The 20,635-nt window shown below is 44.7% G+C and overlaps 1 protein-coding gene across 2 annotated transcripts in view; it reads left to right on the forward strand.

Moving 5' to 3' along the window:
- RBP3 (retinol binding protein 3) overlaps window positions 1-20,635 on the forward strand; it is a 146,778-nt gene that overhangs the window by 64,626 nt on the left and 61,517 nt on the right. For both annotated transcript variants that reach the window (XR_011268684.1, XM_069611187.1), the window contains exon 2: window positions 3,399-3,589. Coding sequence is in view for 1 of the 2 variants with exons in the window: in XM_069611187.1 (XP_069467288.1) it covers window positions 3,399-3,589 (191 nt within the window). In the remaining variant the exon portion in view is untranslated. The remainder of the gene's footprint in view (window positions 1-3,398; window positions 3,590-20,635) is intronic.

Consider the following 20,635-nt stretch of genomic DNA (forward strand, 5'->3'; position numbering starts at 1 on the left):
GGGGCAACAGAGATTTGAAGCTGTTACACACAAACGGTATCTTGGTGCTGTTCCAATAGCCTAGTATAGTAAAATAGTCCAAGTAATATGTTGAAATAGCGATAGTTCAGATTGTCTGTTTCATGAAGACGTGAAGAGAGGACTACAGGAGGTATCTTCCCCTTGTCAACGGTCCAGAATGTAGGACGTAGACGGTCGTGTCTAACCAGTTACTCTTATTGCTGAATAGTTGTCGACTCATAAAATGTTCGGGTTATCCTACCTTTGCGTTATTGCGGTATCGGATGTCAAGAGTGGTAGAGTTTCATGAGAGATCGTTCTACTTGTGTACATCAGGCATCATGGTGACCTCCGATAAGTTGTCATTCTTCCAGTCAGACCAAAGGTTTTGCTGTGTATGCTTGTCTGTCAAGTTCCAAAAAACGAGAAAGATGTGACAGGGTGACAGCTTAAAGAAATTCTTCCGTTTCCCTTTCGGTTGAGCGCGGGTGCCTGTCAGAACTCGCCCTCTTTTTGAAGGTGATAGCTTGTAACGTGGGCTTCTTGGATTCTGGGCATCGATCGTCTACAAGTGGTAGGTGCACTATCCCGGGCGGTCCATTCGGTGTGTTCGATGTGTAAGGATCAGCCGACTGGGGCGTCAGTCTCTCAGGCTCGTAATCACGTTCCAATGTTACAATGGATCAGACACGGTTAATGGCAAATTTCACAGATCACTTTGGGTTTCTTTGCTAATACCACATTAGCTATGAATCTCAATGAATTTGGGGTATGCAGTATAAATGCTCGCAACATTTTAATGGCACATTTCCAGGATAAACCTTTGTTGATGAATGCAAATATGTAGCATATTGATAGCTGATAGAAGAATGTGACTTCCAGGAAGGACGTAAGTACATTCTTAAGCAATAAGCCCTGAGAAAGGGCAGCATTACCGCTTCAGGTAATGCCCGGGCCCATAGTTACAGGCCCAAGCAATGCGAGCGCCTTTACGAAGGCCCCAGGGCATTACCTGAAGTGGTAATGCCGCCCCTGCAAGGGGCCTATTGCTATTAATACCCCAGCCCATAAGACAGGGGTATTAAGAGCCTTTCTTTTCTGTTCCGAAGCACTCTGTCCTTTCGGAACAGAAATAAATATAGTTTAAAAAAATGGCCACCAGTGATGGGAAAATGAAATCTGTTTTCCATTTTCATGGCGGCATTGAACATGAATGTCAAAAAGTAAACAAACAAAATGGCTGCCAGGGAAAGGGAGAAGGGACTACACATAGTCCTTTCTCCCTTTCCTTGGCAGTCATTCAAAAAAAGGCAAAAATGCAAATGAAAAAAAAATGCCCGCCATGGAATGGAGAGAAGGGACTACTTGTAGTCCATTCTTCCTTTCCATGGTGGCCTGTCGTGGATCGGGAACGGACGCGCTGGGGACAGAAGTGTTGCCAGCGCGTCCGCTCCCGAAATAGACAGAAAAGAATGTAAGTGGGTTTGGGAGGGCGGGGAGGGAATTCTTCGGATGGTGGGGGAGGGAGGGGCTCAAACACTTACCTCGATCCCCAGCGGGGGAAGATGGCAGCCTCCAGCCGTGTGGTGGCTCGTAGTGGGGATTACCTCGTTCCGAGCCTCCTCAATGGCTGAGTGGCTGCCACACACCCCCACTGGGAAGGAACGTTGTGGGGAGAGTGATACCCGGTCAGATAACACCCCGGTGAGGGCCAATGAGCTTGCTTTTAACAAGCTCATTGTCCCTCGCCGGGTACTAATAGTTAATAAACTTTGAGCTGTTGTAAGAGAGGGGAAGAATGTAAGTGCTGTGTCTATTTTTAGGAGCAATTCCTCAATGTCATTGATATGAGATCCGGTTCACTTTTTGAATCCACCACAATATCTTTTTTACAAGATTGAAAGCTTTTACAGTGATATTTAGCATCCTATACTTAAAAAAAATATACCTGCATCACATAATATTTTTCGTTCTGATATAGTGCTTCATGCAATATTCCGCCTGCTTCTAAGCGCTGTAATAATCTGTGCTTTTATTATTACCTGACTTTCCAAGATGCTCAGTTTATCATCTTCGGAAGGACCTAAGACAGGATTCGGACCAGCTAAACGTAACGTGCCCTCACGTCAGAGACCATATTCTTCCGCTATCCACCCGCAGAAGGAGTTTCCCATCCTCAGTGGGTACTGACTGCAAGTTACTCTAGTCCCAGGCTAAATTAATGAACACATCTTTCACCAGTTAGGACTGGGGCTTGTATATGTTAGATTGTTCACAAGTAAACAACAAAACTGAAAGGTGGACACGATATATCACGTGCATGCAAAAGAGGGAAAGGTGAAAATGACCATTGCATGCATTTGTCGGTAAATATTTCTAACTGTCTTTACAGAAGATTGCCAGTATTATGCCCTGAGTCTATGCCTGCAACTGGTTGACAGGTTGTCTTAAAAATACACTTAATTAAGTGTTGCAAGTAGCTGCATATTACCCCAATAAGGATAAGAACTTTCCAAGATAAAGTGTGAAAAAGTGGCAGAAGGTCCCATAAATTTATGCTGAAAGTAGTTTGCGAAACAATATCACAGAGAACTTATAATGAGAATGCAGCCCCAGTGTTGAATTTACCAAAACATTCTTCTGGGCCTATCCACAGGCCTTACCAAAAGACAATCCGTGCTCCCCACAAGAGCCCCATCCCTGACCCAAGGCCCATCCTAGACCCAAAAACCATTCACACAGTGAGGCCAATCTGTAATCTGGCCCAATCTACAACAGGAGGTTCATTCCATGTTAAGGCCCATCCCTACTTTAAGATCCATCCCCATCCCAAGGATCATCCCCTCAAAGGCCTATCCTTGCATTGAGACGCATCCCTGTACTGAGGCCCATTTTGATTTTGCAGCCCGTACCTGTCCTTAACTTCCCTCCCACCCCCCACTGGGAAGTCCATCACTGCCAATCCTTGACCCAAAGCCCATTCCTGCCCCTCAGTTAGTTTGGTGAACAAGTCTCAAGCAACATTGTATCTGGGCTCTTTCTCCAACATCAAAGTTGCAATATCAGGTATATGATGTTGAATTGGTTACTCGAAATGGAGAACTCATGTAATTAATTAACCTTTTGTTACGCCGGAAATTCGAACCTATGTTGCACTGCGTTGCCTTGCTTCCAAGCCAAACACCACCTGAGCCATGCTGCCGCCCCCACGTAAATAGTTTCCCACGGCTTACTTTAGTTTTTCACCTTTGTTGCCTATAAAAGTACTGCAAATTACTTTTTGCCAGGATTTATGACAAAATGAGGAAATAATGTGATCTTGGCCAACCCTACCGGTTGGACTTACATTCCACAACGCCTTAATAACTATTCCCCTTTTCAAACCTTTCATATTCCAGATTCCATCCCCAGAGATGTTCGAAGACATGATCAAGTTTTCTTTCCGTACGGATGTCTTTGAAAACAATATTGGATACCTGCGCTTTGACATGTTTGGAGACCACGAGCTCATCACTCAGGTATCACACCTTCTGGTACAGCACGTTTGGAGGAAAATTGTCCACACAGATTCCTTAATTATTGACTTGAGGTGAGTAGATAAGGAAAACCGCCAGGGCATGTGTTTGAGGTCAGGTTATCTTGTTAAATGCAGGATGCTTGATGTATTGTGTGCTCTTTTACTTCTTCCTCTTATTATCTTTATAATTATTATCATTATTATTGTTATTATTATTTTGTTTTGTCTACTGTGGATCTTGTTAAGGGATGCAGAGCGACTAGTTTCTTTGCTTGTACTTTTGGCTTTTATCCTCATGCTCACGCCCCTTTAAGGATAAGCTCACAGTTCACTTCCGCATTTCTTGTCTCCCAGCATGCACAGCTTTTACATTCCTTGTCTCCCAGAATGCACAGCTTTCAATCAAGATTTTGTGCAGCACCTCTTGAATATTCTTCTCACTCCTCTCCCTTCCATTTACTGCAGTCTCACACTGTTGCATCCAATCATTTTATTCTAAATCTGTTGTTAGGGTATGGAAGGTTTTTGTAGGGCATTTTGGAATAAGTGCTAGAAAAATGCAAAAAGGAATGAATACAAACTTTGTATGTGTTTAACCAGATGGGGATTTCATGTTTACAAAAATTCCATTTGCCCAATGTTGCAACCCATTTAAAACAACATTGGCTAAGATAATTTTATGGCATTTTCTAAAAATGAAAATGATTTTTGTTTTGCCAGCTATTGCTATCAAACAAATTGTCACTCACGCCATGAGTCAACTAATGCTTCACTCCTTCCCTTTTCCTTCAAAGATTACGGTCTGGAGACCGCAGACCGCAGCCCACTCTTACCACCACTTGGGACACCATCCGAGCCTTGCTGGCCACCAGAGCCCCACCGGGGCACCTGCGTTCATCCATGGTGGAGATCCACCATCTTGTCCTAAGCAAGCGGCCTGACCCTAAAATGGCGGGCGCAGCGCGGCCCGAAAACGAGGCTGCATACTGCTGCTAGGCAACCTGGTCTTTCTTTGCCCAATCCCCGGCACCGATAGGCGGGAGCCGACACCTCGGGAGAAGGCCCGAGGGAAAAGGCCCTGTTCCTCCCCAGTGAGCCCCACTCGGCGGAATCTGCTCACCTGAAAGGGTGTGAGGGCTGGAGCCCTCCCCTGTCCCCTCGAGCATACCGAAGCACGAAGCCTCGGACTACACTCGAGCTGCCTGACCCCCTGATGCAGCAACCACGGAATCCACATCACTGGTGAGCTGCCTGCCTGCATAAACAGCCCACTCTTACCACCACTTGGGACACCATCCGAGCCTTGCTGGCCACCAGAGCCCCACCGGGGCACCTGCGTTCATCCATGGTGGAGATCCACCATCTTGTCCTAAGCAAGCGGCCTGACCCTAAAATGGCGGGCGCAGCGCGGCCCGAAAACGAGGCTGCATACTGCTGCTAGGCAACCTGGTCTTTCTTTGCCCAATCCCCGGCACCGATAGGCGGGAGCCGACACCTCGGGAAAAGGCCCTGTTCCTCCCCTGTTCGCCCCGGGTCGCAGCGGTCAGGCGTCGCCATCATACTCGACTCCTGCGCCCTCACGCACCAACACGGGCACAACTGGCCCTGCCTTGCCCTATCCAGCCTGCACGTCCCTGCGGCACACCTCAGGTACTATCCTTCGGTTTACACGCCATCCTGACTACCGTCACTCTGTGGACATGAACAGCATTACTGATCTCGGAGCCAGGAGACTTGCCTGGTCAATTCACCCGTAATTTCTGTCACTCACACTTGTCCATATTGATGCTGAGCCTTATGGTCGCTTTCAGACCACATCTGAATTGTGTCGCGCCAAATAGCTACTCACCGGTGATCAGGCCGGTGCCTCTTGCCGCGCCTAGCCAGTTATATGCTAGTTCATATAGTTCATTTGTTGTTTGCACTACCTCTGCACGCTGTGAAATATGACTCTACCACGATATGTTATGATCTTTTCAGCATCAAAGTAAATACGGTAACCTGTCCCATCAATATATCCGGCTCAGGCCAACGTCACGGCATTGTCAGACCCTCTTCTTAGAGCAGGAGCTTTGGCTGCTCCCTCTCCCCTTTTGCACCCTAGCTACAACCTCGCATTTAGCCTTTGCCTACTGTGTTTGCTTCATTTGAACTGCCCTTTTGCACCTAGCAACAATTTCGCATTTAGCCTGTGCCTACCTATGTTGGCTTTATTTGAACTGCCCTTTTGCACCCTAGCTACAATTTCGATTTTAGCCTGTGCCATCTGTAGCGGTATTACTGAAACTGCCCTTTCTGCACTATAACAGCAACTTCAATCTATAACCTCGGCTGTGCTTTAATTAAAATTGCCCGTCTCCGCACCACACCAGCTAGTTCAAATCTTGCCCCTGCCTATCCTACTGCGCCAACAACCAAACTACCCACGCTCTCCTCAATTCCAATTATGATCCATTGGCTCATACTCACCATGTTCCCTTTCTGTATCTTAAACAATAACACTCCATGTAGCAATAACAGCTACATACCATACAACAATGGACTAGCCAAACTAGGCTGCCCTAGGCACCACCCCATCCCCTGCCCCACACCCTTCCTCCCCTCCCTTCCACCTTTCTCACACACCCCCCACCAACAACTCTTCGCTAAAAGTAAGGCCACACCAGCCAACATCCTACCTAACAGTACCAACTCAACAAACGCCAACCATACTGCCTCCAACCTTCTCCTTCCCAACCTATTAGATCACTGTCCCACAACTTACCCCACCTTCCAAGACCGCAATAATAGACTTGGCGTTAGACTCCCCACCACTTCTAGCAAACTGCCTACCAAACCTATGACTAAAACTTCAACCACTAAGGATAGTGCCATGACCACTAACGCAACTGCTCTAAAAGGTGCACTACTCAATGTTAGATCTCTAGTAGCCCACCCCACCGAAATTGCTGACATTATCCTCTCAGGAGACCTCGACTTCCTTGCCACTACAGAAACTTGGTTACATGAAGCAGCAGGACCCTACCTCACTCTGGCCCTCCCCGACAACTACTCCATCCTCAGAGCAGACAGACCTAATGCTCGCGGAGGAGGTGTAGCTATCATTTTCAAATCCTCACTCGACTTCAGACACATCACGTCCCCCCCGCTAAAGTCCTGCGAGCACCTCACCTACAAAGTACAAACTACCCCCAAGAGCACCATTACTGTGCAACTAATATATAGACCCCCAGGCCCCACAGGATCCTTTGAGGAAGACATTACCACTCTCATAGCAGAGAACACCAAACCCCACTCCCAAAATATCATTTTAGGAGACTTCAACTTAGGATTTAATGACCCTAACGACTCTCCAGCTGCCTCCCTGGCCAACGCCTTATCCGAGCACGACTTCACTCAAGTCGTTACACTACCCACCCACCAGAAAGGTAGAACCATAGATTGGATTGCAGCCCACAACTGTAATATCACCTGCAAAGCCCCACAACCACTCGCATGGACTGACCACTCCCTCATATCATTTGAAATCAACCTAAATAATCCCAACCCCAAACAGAGCCCCTGTGCACCAGCCTGCCTGTCTAGAAACAAGCGCAATATCTCAGCAGAGACCCTCACACCTCTGATCCTCCCTTCGCTAAACACACTGCCTGCCACTGCCGACCTGAACCTTCTAGTCAACACCTACAATGATGCCCTCACCAGCGCCATTGATACTGTCGCTCCCCTAAAGGAACGCAAAGGTAAACCCATAGCCCACTTGAACCCTTGGTTCACACCAGAACTCAAATCCATAAGAAAAAAGAAAGCCAAGATGGAAGCCTTATGGAAATCCAACCCCACTGCAGAAAACAAATCTAATCTCAAAACCATCTCTTCCTTCTATAAGAAAGAGATAATCCGCACTAAAAAGGAAACCTACAATACTAGAATAAATAATGCCCAATCGTCGGTTAAAGAACTCTTCACCATCCTGAAGGAACTAGAAAACCCTAACCCTCCTACCGATACCTGCGTGAAGGACAAGCCTTGGTGCACCAGTATCCAAAATGCCCTCGCCAATAAAATTACTGGTCTCCAAAACAAAATTGAAACCAAAAGACAACAACTCGCCAACAGTAATGCCCTCACTCCTAGCGCACCCACCCCGACCCATAACACCTCTGGCTTCACTTTCAAACCGGTTACTATTCCTGAAATCCAAAAAATCATAGCATCCCTCAAACCTTCTAATTGTAAAGGGGACAGCTGCCCCGCCCAGATCATCAAAGATGCTGCACGAGACCTAGCCCCCTTCATCTCCAAACTAATAAACCTTTCATTCTCAACCAATTCTGTACCTAACAACCTGAAACAGTCCTGGGTTCTGCCCCTCTTAAAAAAACAATCTCTCGACCCGGCCATACCCACCAATTACAGACCCATCACTACGGTCCCTTTCCTGCTAAAAGTCCTCGACAGAGTCGCCTACCTGCAAATCCAAGATTACCTGGAGACCAATCAACTGTTAGGCCTGCGTCAATCTGGCTTTCGTCCTCAACACGGAACAGAAACAGCCCTCGTTGACCTCAAAAGCCAGATTGATGGCATCAAGGACAACAACAAAGCAGCCATCCTACTCCTCCTAGACCTCTCAGCAGCCTTTGACCTGGTTGACCACAAAATACTCTGTAACCACCTTTCATCTGCTGCCCACTTCTCACACTCTGCTGTCACTTGGATACAATCTTTCCTAGCCAACAGAACCATGAGGGTTTTTTCATCTTTGGCTGCAGCAGACCCCATCCCCATCACATGCGGTGTCCCACAAGGGTCCTGCGTCTCCCCTACCCTCTACAATATCTTTACCAAACCCCTCTTTGACAAATTGGACCATCTGGGTGTCACCTACACTAACTACGCGGATGACACCCAGATACTCCTCACCATCACTGGCAACTACAACACTGACGCCACCAGGATCAACGAAATCTTCGCCATCATTCAGGCATGGATGGCCATACACGGCCTCTGCCTGAATGATGAGAAGACCGAGCTCCTCTTGGTCGGCTCCCCCAATAACCTACAGAAACTCAGCCCTGACTACTCCAAATTCATCATAGATGGCAACATCATTCCAGTTGTAAACCATGTGAAAACCCTAGGCTTTTACCTAGACGCCAATACCAACCTCTCCAAACAAGTTAATATGACCGCCTCAGCTACCGCCTACACGGGGAAATTAATTAGGGCTTGTAAACCCTTTCTATCTACAAACAGCTGCCTCATTCTGGCGAGGGCCCTCATACAATCTAAGCTCGATTATTGCAACAGCCTCTACCTTGGTGCCAACCAAGCTATAATCAAGAAACTTCAGATCCTCCAGAATAATGCGCTGAGAGCAGCTCTAAACATTCCCAGGAGAGAGCACATCTCACACATAAGACTAGCTTGTAAATGGTTATCTATCCAACAAAAAATCGACTTGAAAACCCTCTGCCTCACCTATAAAGCCCTAAATCACCTTGCCCCCCAGTACCTCACCAACAAATTCTCCCTCAAGCCTAACACAAGACTCACCAGATCATCCAATACTTTCTGCCTCACCGTGCCCAGATTCTCCGCCAAAAGAGCGGGGGGCTCAAGCTTTAGTGTCCTTGCCCCTCAACTCTGGAACACCTTGCCACTGAGTATTAAATTGACCAAATCCTTCCAACTGTTCAGAAGATCAGTCATTAGCTGGCTTCTAGAGAAGGAAATCCCCAGATAAATTAAGCTCAGTCCCACTTGCGTTTACTGTACATACCTTGAATAGATGATTGTCTTAGACCTGCACCAACTGTATATATTGTACATACCTTGAAATGCTCCTACTGCCTGCCTGTATACTCTATATTTGGCATCTTAACGCCACAATTGTATAACTGATTATTTACTGTAATTATGTAACCTATCCTTAAGCGCCCATTTACCCCTGGGTCTGGAGCGCTATACTAAATAAAACAAACAAACAAACAAACATACACCAATGTATAGGAGAGGCAAACATCAACATTTTGAAACCACTATGATGTGGATTTGCACACTATAAAAGCTCTATGTCATGTCATGTTAATACACAGGGATGTGTGCCGAGGTAATAGCTACCAACACACACAAATAATCAATCAACAATTAGGCATGTGTTTCATTTATATGGAATTGCCATCGTTGGAGTTGGCACATATAATTATCTTGAACACCAGTACAACATGCATAAACATATGCACAGTTATTATTACTCACATCTTAATATATCAGAAAATGTAAATGTTTTTAATGTGAACTAAATCACACTAATAAGTAAATAAAGAAAACAAGCACAATACAAAGAGAAAACAAGCACAATGCAAAAACAAAATATCCAACAAACCGTTGAGTAAGTATATGCAACATGTGCAAAACTCCAATTAACTGGATATGATCCAATAATACAGTAATGCATAACGTACTCATTTGGTAGGGCCTTCAAATGAGCCCGCACCTGTCTTAGCTGAATGCTTGCATTTGACCAGCCTTTTGGGGGGAAACAGGCCAGATAAGTCATTCTAACAAACTAACATGATGCTGAACGCCATATATGTTTTTAAAAGAATATACAGAACACCACATCACAGTTCATGAACATGCATACTAAGGGCCCGATTCATGGAAGTGTTTTATAATGGTGCAATCCCATAGGAAAACGTTCCAGGCCTAAATACGGTATAGTAGAATACATGTGTGTATTACACAATGTGTATTACACAATGCACAAGGTGCATAGAGCAACCTACTCAATACAACATTGTGGAAATCCCAGTAACATAGCTCCAAGTTTAATCCTTTACTCTGAAACTCACATTTATAACAATATAATAAACAATTAATATCAGAAGAACGAAAATCTGTTTTACATTTTTTTTAAAGTTAAGGTTGGGATTTTCACTATGATACAAAAAGCACGAGCATCAGTTTCATGAAGCCAAGTGTGATCTATATGTTTCAATAATAATATTATGTTTATATAGTGTTTGGAATGATAATTTTCGTTTCTGTGGCACTGCAAATAGAGTGGTGTTAGTGTTATGAATGTTTGTGTTATTCAATCTATTAACTTTGAAGGGATACATTGCTGCATCAGCATTGCTCGGATTCAAACCTGTGACCTAAGGCGTGCACTCAGATCCCTGGAGTGAAAACTTAATTCCTGGCTCTCTGTAACCAACCATTTGCTTTTTCAAATGATCTCTATGACAGATTGCCAGTCCAAATATATCCACTGGTTATGATTAATTCAGAACCTTCCAGCCATCACCTTTCTGTTTTGCTAAAGTCACCCCGAGTGGGACGGGCATGCCCAGACGTGAGCCCCGAGTCTGCCGGGCCTAGAGACCCAAGCTACTCCTCACTGATGACGCCCCAGCAATGCTGAAACATGTTTGGGGATGCTTGTGGTTTCGTGCAGAAGGGATGTGACCTAGCACTTCAGGCTGGACTGGCCCTTTTGGGGTAGAACCAGGCCTGATTTGCATATGATTTTCCCCCTTCTGTAATGGCTTGTCAGGCTGAAAAATGATGAGCTGGAGGGTTTCCCAGAGCTTTGCCTGTGGTTATGATTAATTCAAAACCTTCCAGCCATCACCTTTCTGTTTTGCCAAATATATCCACTGGCCTATCATTCCCTGGAATATTCCTTTTTTACAGCGAAATTGCTTGCTTTAGGACATATTGTGCAGCTACTGCAGAATCTATCAAAGTCAACCCTTTGTTTTACCATGTTGAAAATCCCTAGGCTGATTTTCTATACAAAATTCTTGCAACAATGACAACTTTTCACAAGAGGACACTTCAGTGAGATGGCATCCACACTGCAATGAGCCATGACATGTCTCTCTTCACCACAGTACTCTTCCACCATACTTCTCACTGCAACATAACTTCAGTGAAAACACTAGATGAAAATTCGAATTCTTTCTTTGATAATCCCAGCGAATCAATCCCTGCTCCCAAAGTCATGCCAGTTCAACGTTGTAATTAATTCTCAGTGGCAAAAGTGATGTTATTGTCCTTTTACATATATATAATTCACGAGTATATAATGTAACTTGAGACTCTTCAGATCGTCTGGGAAGCACTTTTTTCACTCATTGAAAAAGTTAATAAGAGATCCTTCGCCTTCCTTCATTCCGCACTTGTGGGACCCTCACACTACATCGCTGTGGCATCTTCATATTATTCCAAATGTACTTTTATTTATGAAACCCTGTCCCCGCCCCCCATGGAAATTGGTTCAAGTCCAAAGTTTGAAATATCCCTGGGTTCCCAGACTCCTTAAAAAAAGCAAAAGCCAAGGCAAACCCCTTGGGGTCTACATCATGAAAAATACTGCTGCCTACAAGGGAAACATTATCTTGTCACCAGTAGCTGACAACAAAAAACTCTTTCGAGTCATACAAGAAATGGTGGCATTGTACATACATAAATGTATGACTTGCTGTATGTATCCATTTATCAAAACCCTACTCAACTAAAAACTTGAAAACATAATGTTGTAACAAAATATTCTGAAAAATACGTATTTCTGAAAATTACCCTAACATTGTTCACATTTACAAACTATAAGCACCCAAACATTATTATTATTATTATTATTATTATTATTATTATTATTATTATTAGTAGTAGTAGTAGTAGTAGTAGTAGTAGTAGTAGTAGTAGTAGTATGGTATTTAGTGAGTGTGGACCTAGCTTCGAGAAGTAACAGATTGCTTTACAGAGGTATAGAACAATACATATCCGTAACAGAGTTCTTTACAGAGGTAACAACAGAAAAGATATACAGCGTAGAATAGTATACAGAGGGGCACAGAGGAGGGGTACAGCTGTACTGGATGACGGGGAGCAGAGGGGTGTGTGGCATCTGTTTAATCAGGTGGCACGAGGAACAATGTGAAGGCCTAGGTGTTGAGGAGGAGAGATTCCTTGAAGAGGTGGGTCTTGAGTTCTTTTTTGAATTGTGGGACCGTGGGGGTGAGTCTGATGCAGACGAGGAGGAGGTTACATAGTGTAGGGTCATCGGCAGAGAAGGCTTATTTTATGGTCCTTTTTTTGCAGTGGCAGATTTCTAGTCTGCACGTGTCCTTTCTTCTGGTGGTGCACTAACTGCCGGAGATGCTGGTTTCTCTGTGAGGTAGTTTGGTGACTTGAGGGTGACTGCCTTATAGATGATGCAGCAAGACTTGAAGATGATTCATGCATGCAGTGGGAGCCAGTGAATGTCGATGTGGGCTGGGGTGATGTGTTTCTAACTGCATACACCCTTCATGAGGAATGCAGCCGTGTGTAGGACACGTCTATGGGGCACAACGGAGGACAACAGGAGGCCTTTGACGAGTGCATTGCCCCCACCAAGGTGGGATATAACTAGTGCTTGTACTGCGGATCTAATGCTGGCCGGAGGGAGAAATGGCTTGACTTCCCAGAGGAGGGAGAGCTGATGCCAAGCTGTGTGAGTTTTCTTAGCTATGTGTGTCTTGAAGGACAGGTGTTTGTCGATGTTAAATCCGAGGGACTTGGCGCAGGAGGTGAGCTCGGGTGTTAAGCCCTCAGAGTTCATGGTTGATAGCCATGTCTGTATGTCTGGGTGTTCGGTGTTGTTGGTGAGGAGTAGACATTTGGTCTTGGAGGGATTGCGCTTCAAGTATGCACTGGACATTCAAGACTTGATCAGCGAGAGGCAGGTTTTGAGCCTATGGATGTACTTGATGGAGTCAATCTTGAGGTATAGCTGTGTGTTGTTGGTGTATTCGTGGATGTGGATGTTGTGTGTGGCTAGGGGGGCTCCCAGCAGCTACATGTATAGATTGAAGATCACTGGGGAGAGGATATAAACCTGCAGGACTCTAGAGGCGTCCATCTTAACAAACTGCTAGTGGTTAGGAAGGTAGGACTTGAACCAGAATAGGACAAGGTTGCTGATCCCCATGAATCAATGGAGGGTGTCCGTAAGAACCTGGTGGTCTACTGTGTCAAAAATGGCAGAGAGGACGAGTAGAACCAGGATGCAGGGTTAGCCATCGTCAAGGATGTTGAGGGTGCCATCAGCCACTTTATGGTTGCTGTCTCCATGCTGAACCTGGATTGGCAGGTTTGGAGGAGATTGTTGGTGTCGATGTGTTGCTGCAGTTGTACAGCTACCGCTTTCTTGGGTTTATGGTCATTGCATCAAATTCATTGCATCTAAATCACATTTTTTCCATCTAAAAAAATTGCATCAAATGCATTTTCTTTTCTTTTTTTGGGGGGGACCGGGGCACCCCTAACCCCTGTTTTTTACCCTTTAAAATCCTCCTGAACAAAAATTAACCCTTTACCCCACAAAAACATGCATTCAATGCACATTTTTTAGATGGAAAAAATGTGATGGAATGGCATTAGATGGAATGGCATTAGATGCAATGACCAGATACCCTTTCTTGATGATCTTACCTAGGAAGGGAAGGTGAGAGATGGGGTGATAGTTAGTTAGGTTGCCAGGATCCAGTGTGGTTTTCTTTATTAGAAGGAGGATTTGTCCTGTTTTTAGGGTCTATTGGAAGGTGCATTGAGTTAGGTAGCTGTTGATGATCTCCAGGTAGGGAAGGAAAGCTTCTGTGGGCAGGGTCTTGAGGTTATATGATGGGAGGATGTCCTGTCTATACAATGTTTCTTTGAGGGTGGCCAGGATTTCTACCACTTCCTCTGTCGAGAGTGTCTTGAACGTTGTCCAGGGTGTGGAGATTTCACAAAGAGGGACGTGTGGTGGATCTGTGGATGCAGAGCTGGTGTCTATGGGCTGGCAAATCTTGCTGAATTTGTAAGTGACGAAGGTGTTGATGGCGGTGGATATTTCAATGGAGCGTGGTATGGGAGGGGCGGGTAGTGGGTTGATGCAGTGATTTACCTCTTTGAAGAGGGCTCTTCTTTTGTTATGGGATTCTACTATGGTGTTCTGATAGTAGGAGGCTTTGTTTGTGTTGATTAGATGTCAGCAAGTTGCTTGGAGTTCCTTAAGGTGCACCAGGTCAGATGTGGTCGTGGACCAGTGCCAGGTTTTCTCGTGTTTCCTCATGAATCTTTTGCTGAGGTTGAGTTCTTGTGTGTATGGGGTTATAGACAGTTTCGGTTTGTAGGTGCGTTTTTTCAGAGGCGTGTGTCGGTCGATGGAGGCTGAGAGGCTGGCATTGAGTGCTTCCAGTAGAGAGTCACAGTTCGGTTGGGGGTGTTTGGTACATTTAAGGTGGAGGTTGGAGAGGTCTTCTGTGAGAGCTTCCACCAGGAAGTTTTTGAAGGACTGGGAGGTTTGTCTGATGGGTTTCTTCTGGGAGTGCTTGACTGGGGTGGTGTGCAGGATGTTGGAAGGCATGGCTAGATTGTCAGACCCGTAAAGAGGGAGAGGAGAGCTGTATGGAGGGAAGACAGTGAGGTGATGATTATGTCAATGATTTTACCTTTCCTGTGTGTTGTGTCTTTTGTGTGCTGTGTGAGGCTGAGGGTGTCGAGAAGGCTTCCTTCATTGGTTTGGTCACCTGGTTGCCTGGGAGGTTAAAGTAGACTAGGAAGATGTTGTTGGCCTGCATGAGGGGCATGGTAGTGACCATGTCGGTGAAGTCTCCAACAAATGCGATGTTGAGATTGGGTGGTCTGTAGATGAGATGGAAGGTGACTGTGTCTGTCGGGGAGAGTGGGAAGTGGCAGGAGAGGACTTCAAATTAGCCAGTGTTGTTGATAACAAGTCTGGTGGAGAGCCACAAGGTCTTGTGGATTACTTTGAGGCCTCAGCCTGTCTTATTTGGCCGGTCTGTGTTGGTTGCTGTAGCAGTCGGGGAAAAGGACGTCTAGAATGTGGCTGCAGGTGGGTGTCAGCATGTTCTTGGTGATGAAGATGACGACTAGGTTGTGTGTAGTGATACGTTCAGCAATGTCTGCTGCATGGGTAGTAGCTGAGCAGATGTTGGCAAGCATCAACCTTCTTATTGTGTATGGTAAGGGGGTGCTGATGGTCTTGGGGCTGATGTGGGTGAGGTTGCTGGATTGTGGAGTTCATGCCTTATAAGAGGGGCAATGTCAGTGACATTGCCGTTGCCTGGCGATGGTGGGAATGGCCTGTGGGGAGGGAGAAAACAAATGTCGGTGCATGCTTACCTGTTGCCTGAGCTTGGGGTCAGGCCCTGGGTCCTCCCAGGCTGAACAGGTCCAAATAGTAATTGCCCTTTTCTTAGTTGACCCTTCGTTTCAGACGCCTGGGTGAGAAGCACCCTTGATCTAAAAGTTAATAGCAGAAAGGAAGAGGCAGGACTAAGAAGGTGGGTTGGACTTAGGCCATGTGACCTAGATCCACTTGCACCTGCTCACCAACTGCAAGGGAAAAGGGGCTGGAGGGCTGCTTAAGTAGGAGAAAAGGGTGGCAAACATGTAGGCATCAACAGTTTAACGTGATGTACAGTTGTCCCAGGCTTAGGCCACGTGACCTTGATCCACTTGCACCTGCTCGCCAACTGCCCATAACTATTCCTGTTTAATATGTATGTATGAGTGTACTTGTGATTAAATTAGATGTGTTTTTGTAGAAGAGCATATATATACATCTGCAGGAGATCCCACCGCCCCTATCTCCTTCGTATTGCAGACGCAGACATGAGACTGTGCCTTGTCTGACACCAGCTATTGTACCAATACTGCAGCAAGTATTTTGAAGGAGATATACTTTGAGACAACCGTATCGAATGTACCCATGAGGTAATGAAGAGATCCCTGATAAATATGGGAACGCACTATGAAGATAGACCATTGACAATACAAAAAAGTGAGCAGGAGGTTCTGAAGTATCGAATGGAGACAATGTATGGGTCCCAGAGAAGAAATAACAAAGTAAAGAATTAAGTGAACCGTAAAAGTATAAAGTAGAAGAGTACACGGTAGAAAATGCTGAAGAAATCAGAAGCATGAAGGATGTATAGACGCTGAAACACAAGGTAGAACAAGTAATCGTATAGGCATAGAATGCAGGCAAAGCCGCCACTGTATAGAAACAGGACATTGGTATCATGAAATAGTAGCCAAAGAATCAGTGAGAATGAATGAAAAGCTGTGTCGTCGTAGAATAGCAGGCTAGTGGAGCTGCATGGAGGGGTAGTCTTGCCTGTAGTCAAGGACTAAGAAGTCGAGGTCAGCTATCTACTCTGAAGGTTGTGTGTAGTGATACGTTCAGCAATGTCTGCTGCATGGGTAGTAGCTGAGCAGATGTTGGCAAGCATCAACCTTCTTATTGTGTATGGGAAGGGGGTGCTGATGGTCTTGGGGCTGATGTGGGTGAGGTTGCTGGATTGTGGAGCTCATGCCTTATAAGAGGGGCAATGTTGGTGACATTGGCGTTGCCTGGCGATGGTGGGAATGGCCTGTGGGGAGGGAGAAAAAAAATGTCGGTGCATGCTTACCTGTTGCCTGAGCTTGGGGTCAGGCCCTGGGTCCTCCCAGGCTGAACAAGTCCAAATAGTAATTGCCCTTTTCTTAGTTGACCCTTCATTTCGGACGCCCGGGTGAGAAGCACCCTTGATCTAAAAGTTAATAGCAGAAAGGAAGAGGCAGGACTAAGAAGGTGGGTTGGACTTAGGCCATGTGACCTAGATCCACTTGCACCTGCTCACCAACTGCAAGGGAAAAGGGGCTGGAGGGCTGCTTAAGTAGGAGAAAAGGGTGGCAAACATGTAGGCATCAACAGTTTAACGTGATGTACAGTTGTCCCAGGCTTAGGCCACGTGACCTTGATCCACTTGCACCTGCTCACCAACTGCCCATAACTATTCCTGTTTAATATGTATGTATGAGTGTACTTGTGATTAAATTAGATGTGTTTTTGTAGAAGAGCATATATATACATCTGCAGGAGATCCCACCCCCCTATCTCCTTCGTATTGCAGACGCAGACATGAGACTGTGCCTTGTCTGACACCAGCTATTGTACCAATACTGCAGCAAGTATTTTGAAGGAGATATACTTTGAGACAACCGTATCGAATGTACCCATGAGGTAATGAAGAGATCCCTGATGAAATATGGGAACGCACTATGAAGATAGACCATTGACAACACAAAAAAGTGAGCAGGAGGTTCTGAAGTATCGAATGGAGACAATGTATGGGTCCCAGAGAAGAAATAACAAAGTAAAGAATTAAGTGAACCTTAAAAGTATAAAGTAGAAGAGTACACGGTAGAAAATGCTGAAGAAATCAGAAGCATGAAGGATGTATAGACTCTGAAACACAAGGTAGAACAACTAATCGTATAGGCATAGAATGCAGGCAAAGCCGCCACTGCATAGAAACAGGACATTGGTATCATGAAATAGTAGCCAAAGAATCAGTGAGAATGAATGAAAAGCTGTGTCGTCGTAGAATAGCAGGCTAGTGGAGCTGCATGGAGGGGTAGTCTTGCCTGTAGTCAAGGACTAAGAAGTCGAGGTCAGCTATCTACTCTGAAGAATGAGTGTGCGGAGGATAAATCCTCTCATGTTATGGTGCAAGAAAAAACACAAAGGATGGCAAGTTTTAATTAATTTAAAGCATTTAAAAGCTGCAGAATGAACCGGATTGTGGTCTCTTGTCACATGAGTCAAGGATGGAAATAGAGTTTGAACTTGGAGTTCTACATACAATAGTGAGTGCCCTCACTCTTGTCCATTCCCAGGATGAGAATACTCTGCAAGGTCAAATACAAAGATAATGTCATGGCAGAAGGCCTGAGCGATGAGAGATGTTGGGCTAATTGGGTGGTGAGGTAGCTTCATGTCCTATCTCCCTGCACCTACATCTTTGCTTATGTGTTGCTAAATGAACTGAATGTTCCAGAAACGGCACAAGCATGCCAAACCAATTGTAGTAGTCCATGTAACGAAGGACCTTGTAGCTTGAGAACCCAATGAAACACAGTGTAACTGATTTGTCTTAAAATGACATGTATGAAGAGGTCAGGTATCCAGTTTACAATATAAAATTAATGAAGTTCTAAGAAATATTTTAGCAGGAATTGTTTAATTCACATTCCTGTAATATTTGCCGCCAAAATTTGTTTTTTGTAAATCACACAATGAGTTTCCATCTCAAATTGCCCATAACACTCTAGTGCCAATGCATTTCGGATTTAATCCTTCTTCAGGGCGGTATTATAGCAAAAAACAAGTAATATAGCATGACTTATTACATTGTTAACAGTATATGTACATACAACAGCCATTGTTTAAGGGTTATTACAAAAATCACATACCAATCCGCGAATCACGTCCATTTGAAGAGATAATGAGAAAGAATGAAGCAAAACGGAATACCAATTAGTTAACTAAAGTAAATATACGTATTTTCTCTATCTTTAAACTATGTGTGCATGTCATACCTCGGTCATGCCGAACGCTGAAATCGTGGTGTTGTACGAGGGTACAACAAGATCTACAAGAAAGTTAAACAAAAATGCTAAGTCATCCTCAAGTCCTTCCGTAGGTAAGGCCTGTGAAATCTAATTGTTACTACTGTACTTACTAAGCTTCTGTTGTGCACAAAGCGTGACCGCAGAGTGAGCCGCTTGCAACGCGCTCGTGATAGTTTACCTTTCGTTTTAAAGGTTACCATGGAGACGGTGCGAGGCGTCGTGGTCCTGCCTGGAGCACGTACGCCTCGCGCCCCACCCTCGGGCTCGAGCCAGGGGGCGGGGATGTCTCCATGGTGACCAATGCATTGGAAGTCAATGCGCGTGATTGTAATCTCATGTATACTGAGCCAGAGCAATTAGGGGACTAGCAGTGTGTATTCATTTAACGGATCGTAATAATGTATGCAAGACTATAGGTCCACATTGACTAAATATGGGAAGTAGGCCGTATGAAATAAAATAATCCATAGTAATCCAACTCTGGGACATGTATTCTATCCCTATGGTGTCATTTAAGCAATGTGTTTTCCACTATTATGAAGACATAAACCTAGGTATAGTGCAATCTTAGAGAAAAACATGGCAAGGAATGTAAAATGCGGTTAAATAGCGGAACAATAGCAACGGTTGTTTTCATGGAAAATATCGATCTTCTGTGAATAAAATATAGAGAAATAATTTTACAAGAAACACATAAAGTTTATTTCTTCATTGAGCCCCCTTGGAGTAAGGGAACTCAGACGGTCTATCCAGAAGGATTCTCTTTGATCCATTTTCCTTTGGAATTTCTCATGGGTGTCTCTTTTACAAACCACTTCTAGGATAACAAAGCGGATTTGAGCCAGGTTGTCTCTCTTCTCATCCCAATGTCTTGACACTGCTGATTTCAGATTGTGGTTCCTTATGCATGATCTATGTTCGTTCCACCTAATTTTTGCTACTCGCAATGTCTGACCCACATAGTACAGTCCACACGGACACTTGATGGCATAAATCACATTAATAGAGTCACATGTATCAAAATCTTTCAATCTGATTGTCTCTCCTGTATGGGGATGTTTTACTGTTTCTCCTTTCATCACATAACTACAATTGCTACAATTCAAAGAAGGAAATGTTCCAATTCTTTCTGTGAATTTCTTCTTAAGTGTTGGTTTAGTTTGCACTAGTCTGTCTTTTAGGTTTTGACTTCGCTGATAGGCAAATGTGGGTACTTCATTAAACAGGTGTTCTACTCTCTGATCACATAATAATGTGTTCCAATGTTTTTTAATAATGCACTTAATACGGTTGCTTTGACGTGAGTATTTGGACACAAAGACCAGTGGTGGAGCCGACTCTTGCCTAGTTTTTATCTTCAATAGGTCTTCTCTGCTTTGTGTGGCTACTTGTGATTGAGCTGTGTTTATTTCTTCTTCCGAATATCCCCTCTCCAGGAACTTTTTCCCCATCTCTTGGATGGCTATCTTGTAGTCTTCTGGGTCACTTACCAATCTTTTTACCCTGAGCATCTGGCTGTATGGAAGGTTTTTTATGAGACTTGGTTGATGGAAGCTAAGGCGTTGTAATAGATAGTTCCGATCTGTGGGTTTTCGAAAGATGGTGGTCTGATAGCCTGTGTTGGTAATCTTAATGTCTACATCCAGAAAGTGGATGTTA

This window comes from Ambystoma mexicanum, chromosome 8, assembly GCF_040938575.1.
Source record: "Ambystoma mexicanum isolate Mex_15411 chromosome 8, UKY_AmexF1_1, whole genome shotgun sequence".
Lineage (NCBI taxonomy): Eukaryota > Metazoa > Chordata > Amphibia > Caudata > Ambystomatidae > Ambystoma > Ambystoma mexicanum.